The sequence below is a fragment of the Mesoplodon mirus genome (genome assembly GCF_964341445.2).
Source record: "Mesoplodon mirus genome assembly, chromosome: 6".
NCBI classification, from domain to species: domain Eukaryota; kingdom Metazoa; phylum Chordata; class Mammalia; order Artiodactyla; family Ziphiidae; genus Mesoplodon; species Mesoplodon mirus.
Window position 1 is genome coordinate 79,825,830 of NC_138982.1, and position 14,243 is coordinate 79,840,072.

The 14,243-nt window shown below is 36.1% G+C and overlaps 1 protein-coding gene across 1 annotated transcript; it reads right to left on the reverse strand.

Annotated features, from left to right (window-relative positions):
- Positions 1-5,535: 5,535 nt before the first annotated feature.
- ARGFX (arginine-fifty homeobox) lies at positions 5,536-7,376 on the reverse strand (the record flags this gene model as incomplete). Its single annotated transcript, XM_082624357.1, is given in 5 exon segments — positions 5,536-5,689; positions 5,691-5,705; positions 5,707-6,107; positions 6,916-7,008; positions 7,335-7,376. Coding segments are annotated over 5 exon segments (705 nt in total).
- Positions 7,377-14,243: the final 6,867 nt, after the last annotated feature.

Sequence of the window (14,243 nt, forward strand, 5' to 3'; positions counted from 1 at the left end):
AAGAAGACAGAGAAGAGAAAGTAAATTGTTCGTCTAGATCTTCCAGCACTACATTGAAAAAAGTAGTGAGTGGTTGGGACTTCCCTGGTGGTGCAGTGGTTGAGAATCCACCTGCCAATGCAGGGGACATGGGTTCGAGCCCTGGTCCGGGAAGATCCCACATGCCGTGGAGCAACTAAGCCCGTGCGTCACAACTACCGAGGCTGAACTCTAGAGCCCGCGAGCCACAACTATTTAGCTCGTGTGCCACAACTACTGAAACCCGCACGCCTAGGGCCCGAGCTCTGCAAAAAGAGAAGCCACCGCAATGAGAAGCCTGTGCACCGCAACAAAGAGTAGCCCCTGCTCGCTGCAACTAGAGAAAGCCCACGTGCAGCAACAAAGACCCAATGCAGCCAAAAGTAAATAAACAAATTAATTAATTAATTAATTTTAAAAAAAGGTAGTGAGGGGTCATCTCTAACTTGTTTTCTTTTTTTCCTTTAACATCTTTATTGGAGTATAATTGCTTTACAATGGTGTGTTAGTTTCTGCTTTATAACAAAGTGAATCAGTTATACATATACATATGTTCCCATATCTCTTCCCTCTTGTGTCTCCCTCCCTCCCACCCTCCCTATCCCACCCCTCTAGGTGGGTCACAAACCACCAAGCTGATCTCCCTGTGCTATGCGGCTGCTTCCCACTAGCTATCTATTTTACGTTTGGTAGTGTATATATATGTCCATGCGACTCTCTCACTTTGTCACAGCTTACCCTTCCCCCTCCCCATATCCTCAAGTCCATTCTCTAGTAAGTCTGTGTCTTTATTCCCATCTTGCCCCTAGGTTCTTTATGACCTTTTTTTTTTCTTTTCCTTAGATTCCATATATATGTGTTAGCATACGGTATTTGTTTTCCTCTTTCTGACTTACTTCACTCTGTATGACAGACTCTAGGTCCAACCACCTCACTACAAATAACTCAATTTCATTTCTTTTTATGGCTGAGTAATATTCCATTGTATATATGTGCCACATCTTCTTTATCCACTCATCTCTCGATGGACACTTAGGTTGCTTCCATGTCCTGGCTATTGTAAATAGAGCTGCAATGAACATTTTGGTACATGACTCTTTTTGAATTATGGTTTTCTCAGGGTATATGCCCAGTAGTGGGATTGCTGGGTCATATGGTAGTTCTATTTGTAGTTTTTAAAGAAACCTCCATACTGTTCTCCATAGTGGCTGTATCAATTTACATTCCCACCAAGAGTGCAAGAGGGTTCTCTTTTCTCCACATCCTCTCCAGCATTTATTGTTTGTAGACTTTCTGATGATGGCCATTCTGACCAGTGTGAGATGATATCTCATTGTAGTTTTGATTTGCATTTCTCTAATGATTAGTGATGTTGAGCATCCTTTCATGTGTTTGTTGGCAATCTGTATGTCTTCTTTGGAGAAATGTCTATTTAGGTCTTCTGCCCATTTCTGGATTGGGTTGTTTGTTTTCTTGTTATTGAGCTGCATGAGCTGCTTGTAAATTTTGGAGATTAATCCTTTGTCAGTTGCTTCATTTGCAAATATTTTCTCCCATTCTGAGGATTGTCTTTTGGTCTTGTTTATGGTTTCCTTTGCTGTGCAAAAGCTTTTAAGTTTCATTCGGTCCCATTTGTTTATTTTTGTTTTTATTTCCATTTCTCTAGGATCTAACTTGTTTTCTAGATATGTTCATTTGTGTTATATTCCACATATAAGTGATATCATATGGTATTTGTCTTTCTCTTCTGACTTCACTTAGTATGGTAATCTCTAGGTCCATTCATGTTGCTGCAAATGGCAATATTTCATTCTTTGTTATGGCTGAGTAATATTCCTTTGTGTATATATATACCTCATCTTCTTAAGCCAGTTGTCTGTTGATGGGCACTTGGGTTGCTTCCACATCTTGGCTATTGTAAGTAGTGCTGCTATGAACATTGGAGTGCATGTATCTTTTCAAATTAGTGGGTTTTTTTTTCCAGATATGTACCCAGGAGTGGTATTGCTGGATCATATGGTAGTTCTATTTTTAATTTTTTGAGGAACCTCCATATTGTTTTCCATAGTGGCTGCACCAATTTACATTCCCACCAACAGTGTTCAAGTGTTCATTTTTCTCCACATCCTCTCCAACATTTGTTATTTGTAGACTTTTTGATGATAGTCATTCTGACAGGTGTGAGGTGATATCTCATTGTGGTTTTGATTTGCATTTCTCTAATAGTTAGCAGTGTTGAACATCTTTTCATGTGCCTGTTAGTCAGCTGTATGTCTTCTTTGGAGAAATGTCTATTCAGGTCTTCTGATCAATAGGGTTGCTTGTTTTTTTGATATTGAGTTGTATAAGCTGTTTGTATATTTTGGATATTAACACCTTTTTGGTCACATCATTTGCAAATATTTTCTTCCATTCCATAGGTTGTCTTTTTGTTTTGTTTATGGTTTCTTCTGCTGTGAAGCAGCTTTTAAGTTTAAGTTTAGGTCCTGTATGTTTATTTTTGCTTTTTTTTTCTTTTGCCTTAGGACTGATCCAAGAAAATATTGCTATGATTTATGTCAAAGAGTGTTTTGCCTATGTTTGCTTCTAGGAGTTTTATGGTTTCATGTCTTACATTTAGGTCTTTAAAGCATTTTGAGTCTATCTTTGTATATGGTGTGAGGGAATGTATTAATCTCATTGTTTACATATAGCTGTTCACTTTTGGTATCAGGATAATACTGATCTCAGAATGAGTTAGGAAGTGTTCTCTTGTTTTTTAGAAGAATTTGTAAAGGATTGTTAATTCTTTAAACATTTAGTAGAACTTAGCAATGATGCCATCTGGGCCTGGACTTTTCTTTGTGGAAAGTTTTAAATTACTAACTCAATCTCTTTACTTGTTAAAGATCTATTTGCAGCATTTCTATTCCTTGTTGAGTCAGATTTGGTATTTTGTGTCTTCCTAGGAATTTGCCCATTTCATCTAAGTTATCTAATTTGTTATACAAATTATAAAAGTTACACAAATGTTCATAATATTCATAATATTTATTTATAATGCTTTTTATAATGCTTTTTATTTCTATGAGGTTGGTAGTTACATTCCATTTCTGATTCTAGTAATTTGATTCTTCTTCCTCTTCTCCCTTGTCCCCCTCCTCCCCTTCCTCCTCCTCCCCTCCCCCTTCCTCCTCCTCCCCTCCCCCTTCTCCTCCCCTTCCTCTTCTTCTTCCTCTTCTTCTTCTCCTTCTTTTTCTTCTTCTTCTCCTTCTTCTTCTCCTTCTCCTCATCCTCCTCCTCGTCCTCCTCGTCCTCCTCCTCCTCCTTCTTCTTCTGCTTCTGCTTCTGCTTCATCTAGCTTGCTTTGAGTTCATTGGTTTGCTCTATTGCTTTTCTATTCTCTATTTCATTTATTTCCACTTTAGCCTTTATTTTCCTTACTTCTGTTTGCTTTGGATTTATTTTGCTCTTCTTTTTCTAGTTTCTTAAGGTGAAAAGTTATTAATTTGAAAGCAAAACTATGGAGACAAGGATCAGTGTTTGCCAGAGATTAGGGGAGAGGAAGGGAAGGATAGGTGGAGCACAGAGGATTTTTAGGGCAGTGAAACTATCCTATATGATACTATAATGGTGGATACATGACAATTACCTATTTGTCAAAATCCATATAATGTACAGCACTGAGAGCTAACTCTAATGTAAACTATGGACTTTAGGTGATAAAGATGTATCAGTGTAGGTTCATCAGTTATACAAATGGACCACTCTGGTGTGGGTTGTTGATAGTGAGGAAGGCTGTGTGTATGTGGGAGCAGGGGCTATATGGGAAATCTCTGTACCTTCTGCTCATTTTGCTGTGAAATGAAAACTGCTCTAAAAATGAAGAATATTTAAAAAATCAAAAATAATTTTAAAAAACCCAGTAAGCAAAAAACCTCACAACCTAAGGGCCAATGTCTCTACCCTAGGTCTGCAGTCTTGCCCTGCAAGATCCCTCTGTGATGACCCAGAATGTGAAGGGTAACAAGACATTCAAACCTGCTACTGCTACTATCTCTATTACTTTCCCCCAGTGAATGCTGATACAGTTATTGTTATTATATAATGTATGCTACCAGATTATTCACCTAATTTCTCCCATGCTTGATTAATCACTTAGAAATGTCCTTTTTACTTTCTAAATTGAGGGAGAGGTTGGAGTTTCTTCTAATTAAATTGCCTTATGATCAAAGAATGCTGTTTGTATGTTATTGAGTTTGTTAAGATTTGCTTCTTGGTCTAATATGTAGTCATTAGGTACTTGAAAAGAATGTGTATTCTCTACCAGCTGAATGCAGAAATCTACATACTTTCATTAAATCAAGCCTATTAACTGTACAGTTAAAATCTCTACCCATACAAAATTTTTATTCATTTGATCTATGGATAAAATCATCTATTATGATTATGTATTTGTTAAGTTTCCCCAAGAGTTTTGTTAATTTTTACTTCATATATTTTGGGAATATGTTAAATGTATACAAATTCAGAATTATTATATCTTTCAGTTTAAATGTTCCCTTTATCCTTATCTAATATACTTTTACTTCCAACAAAATGTTTTGCCTTAAAGTTTAATTTGATAGATATTAATATAACTATGCCAGCTTCCCTCCTATTTAAAAAAAAGGTTGATTTGAGATCTTATTCTTTAAATATAGGCTTTTTCAGCTATAGATTTCTTTCTAAGCACTGATTTAGCCTCATCCCATAAGTTTTGGTATATTGTGTTTTTGTTTTCATTCATCTTCACATATTTCCTAATTTTCCTTCTGATTTCTTCTTTATTGGTTATTTAGGAGTGTGCTTTTTAATATCCATATATTTGTGAATTTCCTGAATTTTCTTCTACTATTGATTTCTATTTTCATTCCATTGTGTTTGGAGAACATGTTTTATATGATTTTAACGCTGTTAAATTGATTATTTTATGGCTTCAAATGTCTTTTATTCAAACATTTCCAATGTCCATTATTAAGTTTTAAACTTTTCTGTACAGAGGTCTTAATTTTCTTAGTTAATTCCTAGATACTTTATATTTTTCATTGAGAGGTACTTATCTTATTATGTGTTTATTATTGGTTTTGAGAAGTGCCATTAATTTTGTTCATTAATCATATAGCTGGAAAATTAGCTTAACTGTAATTCTAAAAGTTTGTTGGAAATGTAAGTTTATAAACCTGCTGACATTAAAAGTGCATGACCCCTAAATGCTACTGACCTTCTAAAAAGTCAAAGATAGTTTTGGAAAGAGGGAATTTTGCAGTCTCATTGGCCATTGAAGGGACTAGGAAGGCCTCTCCAGGGAGAGTTGTGGGGCTGATTGTGTAGTACTGAGCTATACTTGTGGGAAACTCCTAGTTTTTACAACATTTCCATGGAAATCCAAGTAACACTGAGCCAGATATTTGGGTTAAAAGCAGACAAAGGAACGAGCATGTACAAGATGCAAGAAGATCCTTTTTCAATACTGTCTGATATTTATTAGTACTTTGATCAGCAACATCCAAAGTGTGCCATACTGAAGGGGTTCTGGAATTCCAGGCTGTTTCTTAGACTGTAGGCTGCAAAGCTCCAGCTTGTCACACTGAAGCAGGTTTGCTCAGGAGATAAACCTACAGCTGGATCAGCAAATAGGCTAAGAGAGGAACTCTATTCTAACTGGGCCTTGTTGGTGAGAGATAATGATACAGAGAGTGGAAAGAAGAGCTGGCTATCTCATCCTCATCAGGAAAACTGTACAGTTCCATGATTTGTGCTATGTCATAGGCATCAGAGTACAAAGCAGGAACTGAGACCCCTAGCCTCTCCAACTGAGGATCTTGCATTTGGACATCACTTGTAGCAATCTCAGTGATTATAGAGTCCCCTGCCCAATGGAAATGGTCTAAGGGCTGAGGTGAGTGGGAGCTATAAGAATCTGAAACTACAGGGAGAAAAGAATGAGGACTGGTTGATGCTGTGGGCACATTCTTGGCTGGAAGGACCTGGTTTGGTGGCTTTAGTGATTGCTGCTCTTGTTGCCACTGCTGCTTCCTCTTTTTGAACCGCCGATTCCTGAACCAAATCTGGGAGTGGGGGAAGAGAGGAGATTATGAGAAGGAGTTTGAGGCTCCTCCTGGGTGAAAAAAGTCAGATTATAACCCTCATGTCCTCTCCAAATCACTATGATACTGAGTTCTGAGAGAGCAGAGGTAGGTATGAATGGAGTCAATAGGAACAATGAGGGATCAAGGCTGGGCCCCAGAGGAAAAAGAAAGAAAAAAAAGGAGGGTATGTCTCAGAGGTTGTGTTGGGGGTTCAGAGAAAGGGTCCTGAACTCTAGAGAAGAGAAGGAAGATCAGGGGTGTAGGGAGAGGTGGAGAATTTGAACTAAGGGATTTTCAAGGATTATTTTAGAAGGCCTCTTCAGTGAGCAATATTCTAACAAAAATTTGGGGCCTTAGCAGACTCATATGTTGGAGGAGTTACTTGTCTGTTGGTAATGTTGTGAATAAATGATTGCAGGGTTTTGCTAGAGAAGTTCCTAAGTAAGAAGTCTGCCTGAATGAGAGTCATTTCTCTAATTTGAGCTCTTTCGTACCTCTGGAGTTCTAATTCCAGTTATACTATGTATTATCTCCGTGACCCAGTCACTTGGCTCCCGAAACTCAATTTTCCTCATCTTTTAAACTGGATGATAATAAAGCCAGCATATACAATGTGCCCAGCTCAGTACTAGCACACAGTAGGTACTCAATAAGTGAAGTGTTACTACTTCATTACAATGAAGTAACAATGTTACTTCTTCATTGTGTTACAGAGGGAATTTCCAGGCTGATTGTAGAATGTAATTTGGATGGGGGCTCAAAGCACACCTCAGAGGATCAGACAGACCTTTACTGTTGACGCTGGTAGGTTGAGTTTTAAAGCAAGTTCTCTCTGGAGGTTTTTATCTGGAAACATGTGGCAGCTAAACAGAGCCTCCAACTATTCTTGCTGTGTGTGTGTGTGAACGAGGTGCGTTCGTGAGGCTTCTTCCATTTTGCTGTAGAGCAGAGATGGAGAGGAAGTGGTTACACTAACACGATCCCTTTCCCACTCAAATCCCCAAAATACCACAACTGTGAATTTCCCATGTCTTCCCCCCAACCAGGCTTGGAATATAGGAGATAAATATCCCAGTTCTTGACTCTAGGAGGCTGAGCCCTATGTAACAGCACTCTGTCCTCTGTTTTCTGAAATTTAGTTTGTCCCTGCTAGGAAGTGTTACCTCTTCAATTTTCTATGTACCCAGTCTGTCTACCCTGCCTAACCTCAGGACAGTGGACAGTGGTTTCCCTTGTCTTCTTTTCCATATTTTGTTTCTTTTAGAAACTGGGAAAAAACCTCATGTCCCCGTGCCTGAATATATAACACAGTATTCAAAATGAGTTTCCTTTTCTCATTTATTTATTCAGGAACCTAGTCTATCTCATCTAGAAAATGAGATTTTTCTTCTCCAGGCTTTCTGAAGCTCTATGCGCTCCTCTGAGAAAAGATTCATAAGAAATGAGATATAACTAAATATGTGGAGACAATTGAAAAATTATGGAATATTTTTTAAAATGGCAATGGAGAGAAAAAGGAAATTTTCTAAGAAAATACAATTACCACAATTTGCTGAAAAAGAACTGCAGACACTGAATGGACTAATAACCATTAAAAAAACAAGTAAGTTATAGAATTCAAGGCAATGTTGTGCTAATTCTCCTGCTATATGCCCATTTCAGTATAAGGAATAAGAGTCTTCATTTGGTCCTCACTTCTGTATTTGAAATTCCTACCACCAACACTAAAACCAGACAAGAATAAGCACTATCATCAAAATTATAAAACTAATGCTACTTATGAACATACACAGAAATAACTTTTACACATATATTTAATATAATCACATATTTAAATGTACATATTCCTAAACTTATAGTATCTATTTTTGAAGTTCATATGTATTTGAAATCAAATATATAAAATATTAATTTATAATTATTGATTTTTTTCTACTCACATTTTACAAAAGTATTCTATTCAAACTGTTTGCATTTACCTTAAATAGCCATATCTTTATCAACACTCTGATCCTCTTCTTTTTTTCTTTTTTTGGCCATGCCACGCAGCATTCGGGATCTTAGTTCCCCGACCAGGGGTCGAACCCTTGCCCTCTGCAGTGGAAGCATGGAGTCTTAACCACTGGATAGCCAGGGAAGTCCCCTGACCCTATTCTTTTAATTAAATAGTGTAGTTTTACCAGGCATATAATCTTTACTTTGAAATAAGTTTTTTGTGATACAGCATTTTCGGAATACATTTATGAAATGCTGTTACTAGGAATTTTGTTTTAAGTTACAAGAAACTTATATAATATTAAGATAACTCTTTTGCCCCCACATTCATCCTGTAGGGGTGCATTTGCGATCTCTACAACTTACTAGTTACCATATTGCTTTAAAACAAGACAGTGTTTTATTCATGTATTTGTGTTAAGTCATGTATGGAAATAGTACAAATTTGAAACCATCCTTGTTCCCCAGCCACCCAATTACTCTCTGGAGCTCTTCTGTATAGTATAGTAGCCACTACCCAACATGGCTGTCAAACACAAAAATGTGACTAGTTCCACCAAGTACTAAATTTTTAATTTTATTGAATTTTAATTAATTTAATTTTAAACACTGGTATTCAATCCAGTTATTGGGAAGCTTTTTAATATGCTTAGAACAACTTGCATATGTGGATCTACTCTTTCAACTGTAAACTTTATGAACTCTAAATGCAGAGTATTTCTGATGAAAATTTAGTATTTACATTGAGATATGCTGGTAAGTGTAAATTTTTCACTGGATTTCAAAGTCTTAATATGAACCAAAGAATGTTGGGACTTCCCTTGTGGTCCAGTGGTTGAGACTCCACGCTTCCACTGTAGGTAGCACAGTGCAGGTTCAACCCCTGGTTGGGGAACTAAGATCCTGCATGTGGCACAGTGAAGCCAAAATAAAATAAAAATTAAATTAAAAAAGAATGTAACTATTTCATTGGATTGTATATTGTCTGTTTAGCAGAAAGATGTTACAAGTTAAGATGTTAAATCCTATATGATATATACAATGTCTGATTTAATGTCTGTATTAAAAATAAAGGTAAAGGCTTTAAATTTATTATCTATTTGTGTATTAAACACAACATATAAAAGTAAATTAAATAAAAATCTCACAGGTGATAAAAAAGAAGGAAAAGACTAATCTTTGTGTATGTATTTATCTTTTTACGTACTCTTAAATTATCATCAACTTGCTTTTGTGTTTATTTGTAATATTATCCCTTTTAGTAAGGCTATAACAATTTTTTGCCTCAAAGATTTATGCCTATATCTTGGTGTAAGAACCAGACTGTTCTGACACCTCCTTTCTTGTGTTTATCAAATTGATCTTGGAGCTGCTAATTGTTTGTGGCTTCCCACTTATCTGTGCACAAAGATGCAGAAGGAAGACAGCAAGGAATCATCAGGGCTTAAGAAGATGAGAACCCCCCAAACATCAACAGGTATACACTGGAAAGTTCATCAGACCATTCTGTGAAAACTCATCTGTGAAAAGATGCTTTTAGACCTACAAAAGTTGAAATAATCCATTACCAGCAGACCTGCACTATAGGATATGTTAAAGATCATCCTTCAGGCAGAAGGATAACATCATATATCTGAAAGGATTTGCATCTGGAATATATAATAAACTTCTGTATCTCAAAAATATGAAGATATATATTCCAATTAAAAATTCTTTAAACCTAATGAATAGATTTGAGTAAGCTTTTCACCAAAGAAGATATATAAATGAAGATGTGGAAGAGTGTGGAGAAATTGGAACTTTCATACAGCAATTGGAAATTACAGGTGGGACTGTTAAATGATATAGTCACTTTGAAAAACCATCTGGCAATTTCTTCCTAGGAATATACCCAAGGGAATAAGAACATTTATCTATGCAAAGATGTATACCCAACTATTCATAGCAGCATTGTTCATTATTGCCTAGTTGGTAACAATCTAAGTCTCCTTATTGAATGAATACACCAACTTTTTGTATTCATACAATGCAATACCATTCAGCAATAAAAGTAATGGATTACTGATGCATTTTATACAACATGAATGAACCTCAAAAACACTATGCTAAATGAGATGTATACTTGCTAAGATTGAATGATAGACCCATGAACTTATACTATTCTCTTGTGGTTTTGTTTGTTTTTTGGCCATGCCGTGCAGCTTGTGGGATCTCAGTTCCCCAACCAGGGACTGAACCTGGGCCACAGCAGTGAAAGGACTGAATCCTAACCACTAGACCACCAGGGAACTCCCCTCTTTTTTTGTTTATATTTTAAATTTTCTATATAATAAAAAGTTGAAATAAGTAAAAAAATGTACTCTTCAGCAATTATTTTTTCCAAAAGGAGAGGGTTTCACCCTGAGATGGAACTGTTATGAGCAGGAACTATGTTTGTTAAGATAAGTGGCTAGAAGTGGAGTGGAGATTCAATAATCTCTGAATCATTTAAGTTTAATAGTAGAAATATTGCTTATCAACTGTACTTTTCTAGGAATGTGATCATGAACAGTTTAAATTCTTCACCTCAGTTTCATCAAGCATAAAAAAGGACTGCTATGACACATGTGCCCCAATGGCCATAGCAGCATTATTTACAATTGTCAATATATGGAAGCAACCTAAGTGTCCATCAACAGATGAATGGATAAAGAAGATGTGGTACATATATACAATGGAATACTACTCACCCATAAAAAATAATGAAACAATGCCATTTGCAGCAACATGAATGCAACTAAAGATTATCATACTAAATGGAGTCAGACAGAGACAGACAAATACTGTATGATATCACTTATATGTGGAATTTGAAAAATACAAAAACCTAAGGAATGTAACAAAAAAGAAGTAGACTAACAGATATAGAGAACAAACTAGTGGTTACCAGTGCAGGGGGAAGGGTATTATAAGGGTGAGGGAGTGAAAGGTACAAACTATTGGGTGTAAGATAGGCTACAAAAATGTATTATACAACATGGGGAACTATAGACAATGTTGTAATAACTGTAAATGGAGTGTAACCTTTAAAAATTGCATAAAAAATTAAAAATGAAAAGAAAATGGGGCTGCAGAACTTAAAAAAAAAAGACATTGCCTTCAATATCTGTTTGAAGGAAATGTCCAGACTTTTCATGTCTTGTTATACATTTCCTATATTGTTTACATAAGGAACAGCGTTTATAGTTGTATGTACAGTGGGAGTCTGCAACAAGAAGTATATATTTTCAAACAAGCTTTTAATGATTTAACAATTTTTTTTTTTTTTTTTTTTTTTTTTGTGGTACTCAGGCCTCTCACTGTTGTGGCCTCTCCCGTTGTGGAGCACAGGCTCCAGATGCGCAGGCTCAGCAGCCATGGCTCATGGGTCCAGCCACTCCGTGGTATGTGGGATCTTCCTGGACCGGGGCACGAACCCATGTCCCCTGCATCGGCAGGCGGACTCTCAACCACTGCGCCACCAGGGAAGCCCTGATTTAACAATTTTTGTAAATTATTTTCAGGCTTCTGCAGCTGTAGATTCTCACTGCAAATCCCTTGCCTGCTCGTGCATGAGTGTATTTACAATACAAAATATTACAGGTTTCATATTTTTGCCCACTAGTGATTGTTTCACATGTGTAACACTTTGGTTGCAATGTTAAATGGTGGACAAGTAATGTGGATGGGAAGTAATTTTAAATCATGTGTAATTGGTCACAAGGCCTAAGCTGCAGTAACTGTTGCCTTTTTTTGCTTTGTATGTGTTAACCTTTGGCTGTGATGGTGTATCTATCCAATAGGAAGCCATAGTTATTTACACTGACCAACCTAATATTACGACTACTCTGAGATGGCCAAATATAAATTAAAAGCCGTAATTAAAGAGTGCAATTTTGTATTTTAAAAATATTGGGAAGAGAAATTATATAAAGATATCTGAGAAATTTTTTAAAAAGGAAAGAGAATAGGCTGGACTGCCAGCTAACAAAACATACTCTAAATTGATAACATATGGAATGCTGCAGTATTAGTTTAAAAAAAGCTAACTTAGCACTAGAACAGAATATAGAAAAACAAACAAACAAACAAACACTAGCAGACATGGAAAGATGGCATTTCTAGTTAGTAGGAATAGAAGTGGCCATTAGTGTACAAGAAATTAAATTACACTCTAGCTGACAAAGTTCAAAAAAAATTCCAGATATATTCAATAGCTAATTTTTAAAAGTTTATATTGAAACAATAAAAGAAAAAGAAACCTTAAATGGATAAAATAAATTGCATCAGAATTGAGAAATTTTGTTATGGAAATGAAAGAGAAAGGACTCATTATCCCTTTAATAAAGAATTTGCACCAAAACAATGAGAAAGACATTCACAGAGAGATAGACAAGATGAAAAGACAGAGGGCTATGTACCAGATGAAGAAACAAGATAAAACCCCAGAAAAACAACTAAATGAACTGGAGATAGGAAACCTTCCAGAAAAAGAATTCAGAATAATGATAGTGAAGATGATCCAGGACCTTGGAAAAAGAATGGAGGCAAAGGTCGAGAAGAGGCAAGAAATGTTTAACAAAGACCTAGAAGAATTAAAGAACAAACACCTAAAAGAATTTAAAGAACAAACAAACAGAGATGAACAATACAATAACTGAAATGAAAAATACACTAGAAGGAATGAATGACAGAATAACTGAGGCAGAAGAATGGATAAGTGATCTGGAAGACAGAATGGTGTAATTCACTGCCATGAAACAGAATAAAGAAAAGAGAATGAAAAGAAATGAAGATAACTTAAGAGACCTCTGGCACAACATTAAATGTAACAACATTCACATTATATGGGTCCCAGAAAGAGAAGAGAGAGAGAAAGGACCCAAGAAAATATTTGAAGAGATTATAGTCGAAAACTTCCCTAACATGGGAAAGGAAGTAGCCACCCAAGTCCAGGAAGTGCAGAGAGTCCCATACAGGATAAACCCAAGGAGAAACACGCCAAGATGCATAGTAATCAAATTGACAAAAATTAAAGACAGAAAAAAATTATTGAAAGCAACAAGGGAAAAATGACAAATAACATACAAGGGATCTCCCATAGGGTTAATAGCTGATTTCTCAGCAGAAACTCTACAAGCCAGAAGGGAGTGGCATGATATATTTAAAGTGATGAAAGGGAAGAACCTACAATCAAGATTACTCTACCTGGCAAGGATCTCATTCAGAATCAAGGGAGAAATCAAAAGCTTTACACACTAGCAAAAGCTAAGAGAATTCAGCACCACCAAACCAGCTCTAAAACAAATTTTAAAGGAACTTCTCTAGGTGGGAAACACAAGAGAAGAAAAGAACCCTCAAAAACAAACCCATAACAATGAATAAAATGGTAATAGGAACATACATATCGATAATTACCTTAAATGTGAATGGATTAAATTCAGCGACACAAGCTCGCTGAATGGATACAAAAACAAGACCCATATATATGCTGTCTACAAGAGACCCACTTCAGACCTAGGGACACATACAGACTGAAAGTGAGGGGATGGAAGAAGATATTCATGCAAATGGAAATCAAAAGAAAGCTGGAGTAGCAATACTCATATCAGATAAAATAGACTTTAAAATAAAGAATGTTACAAGAGACAAGGAAGGACACTACATAATGATCAAGGGATCAATCCAAGAAGAATATATAACAATTATAAATATATATGCACCCAACATAGGCGCACCTCAATCCATATGGCAACTGCTAACAGCTATACAAGAGGAAATCGACAATAACACAATAATAGTGGGAGACTTTAACACCTCACTTACACCAATGGACAGATCCTCCAGACAGAAAATTAATAAGGAAACACAAGCTTTAAATGACACAATAGACCAGATAGATTTAATTGATATTTATAGGACATTCCATCCAAAAACAACAGATTACACTTTCTTCTCAATTGCACACGGAACATTCTCCAGGAGAGATCACATCTTGGGTCACAAATCAAGCCTCAGTAAATTTAAGAAAATTGAAATGATATCAAGCATCTTTTCTGACCACAAAGCTTTGAGATTAGAAATAAATTACAGGCAGAGAAA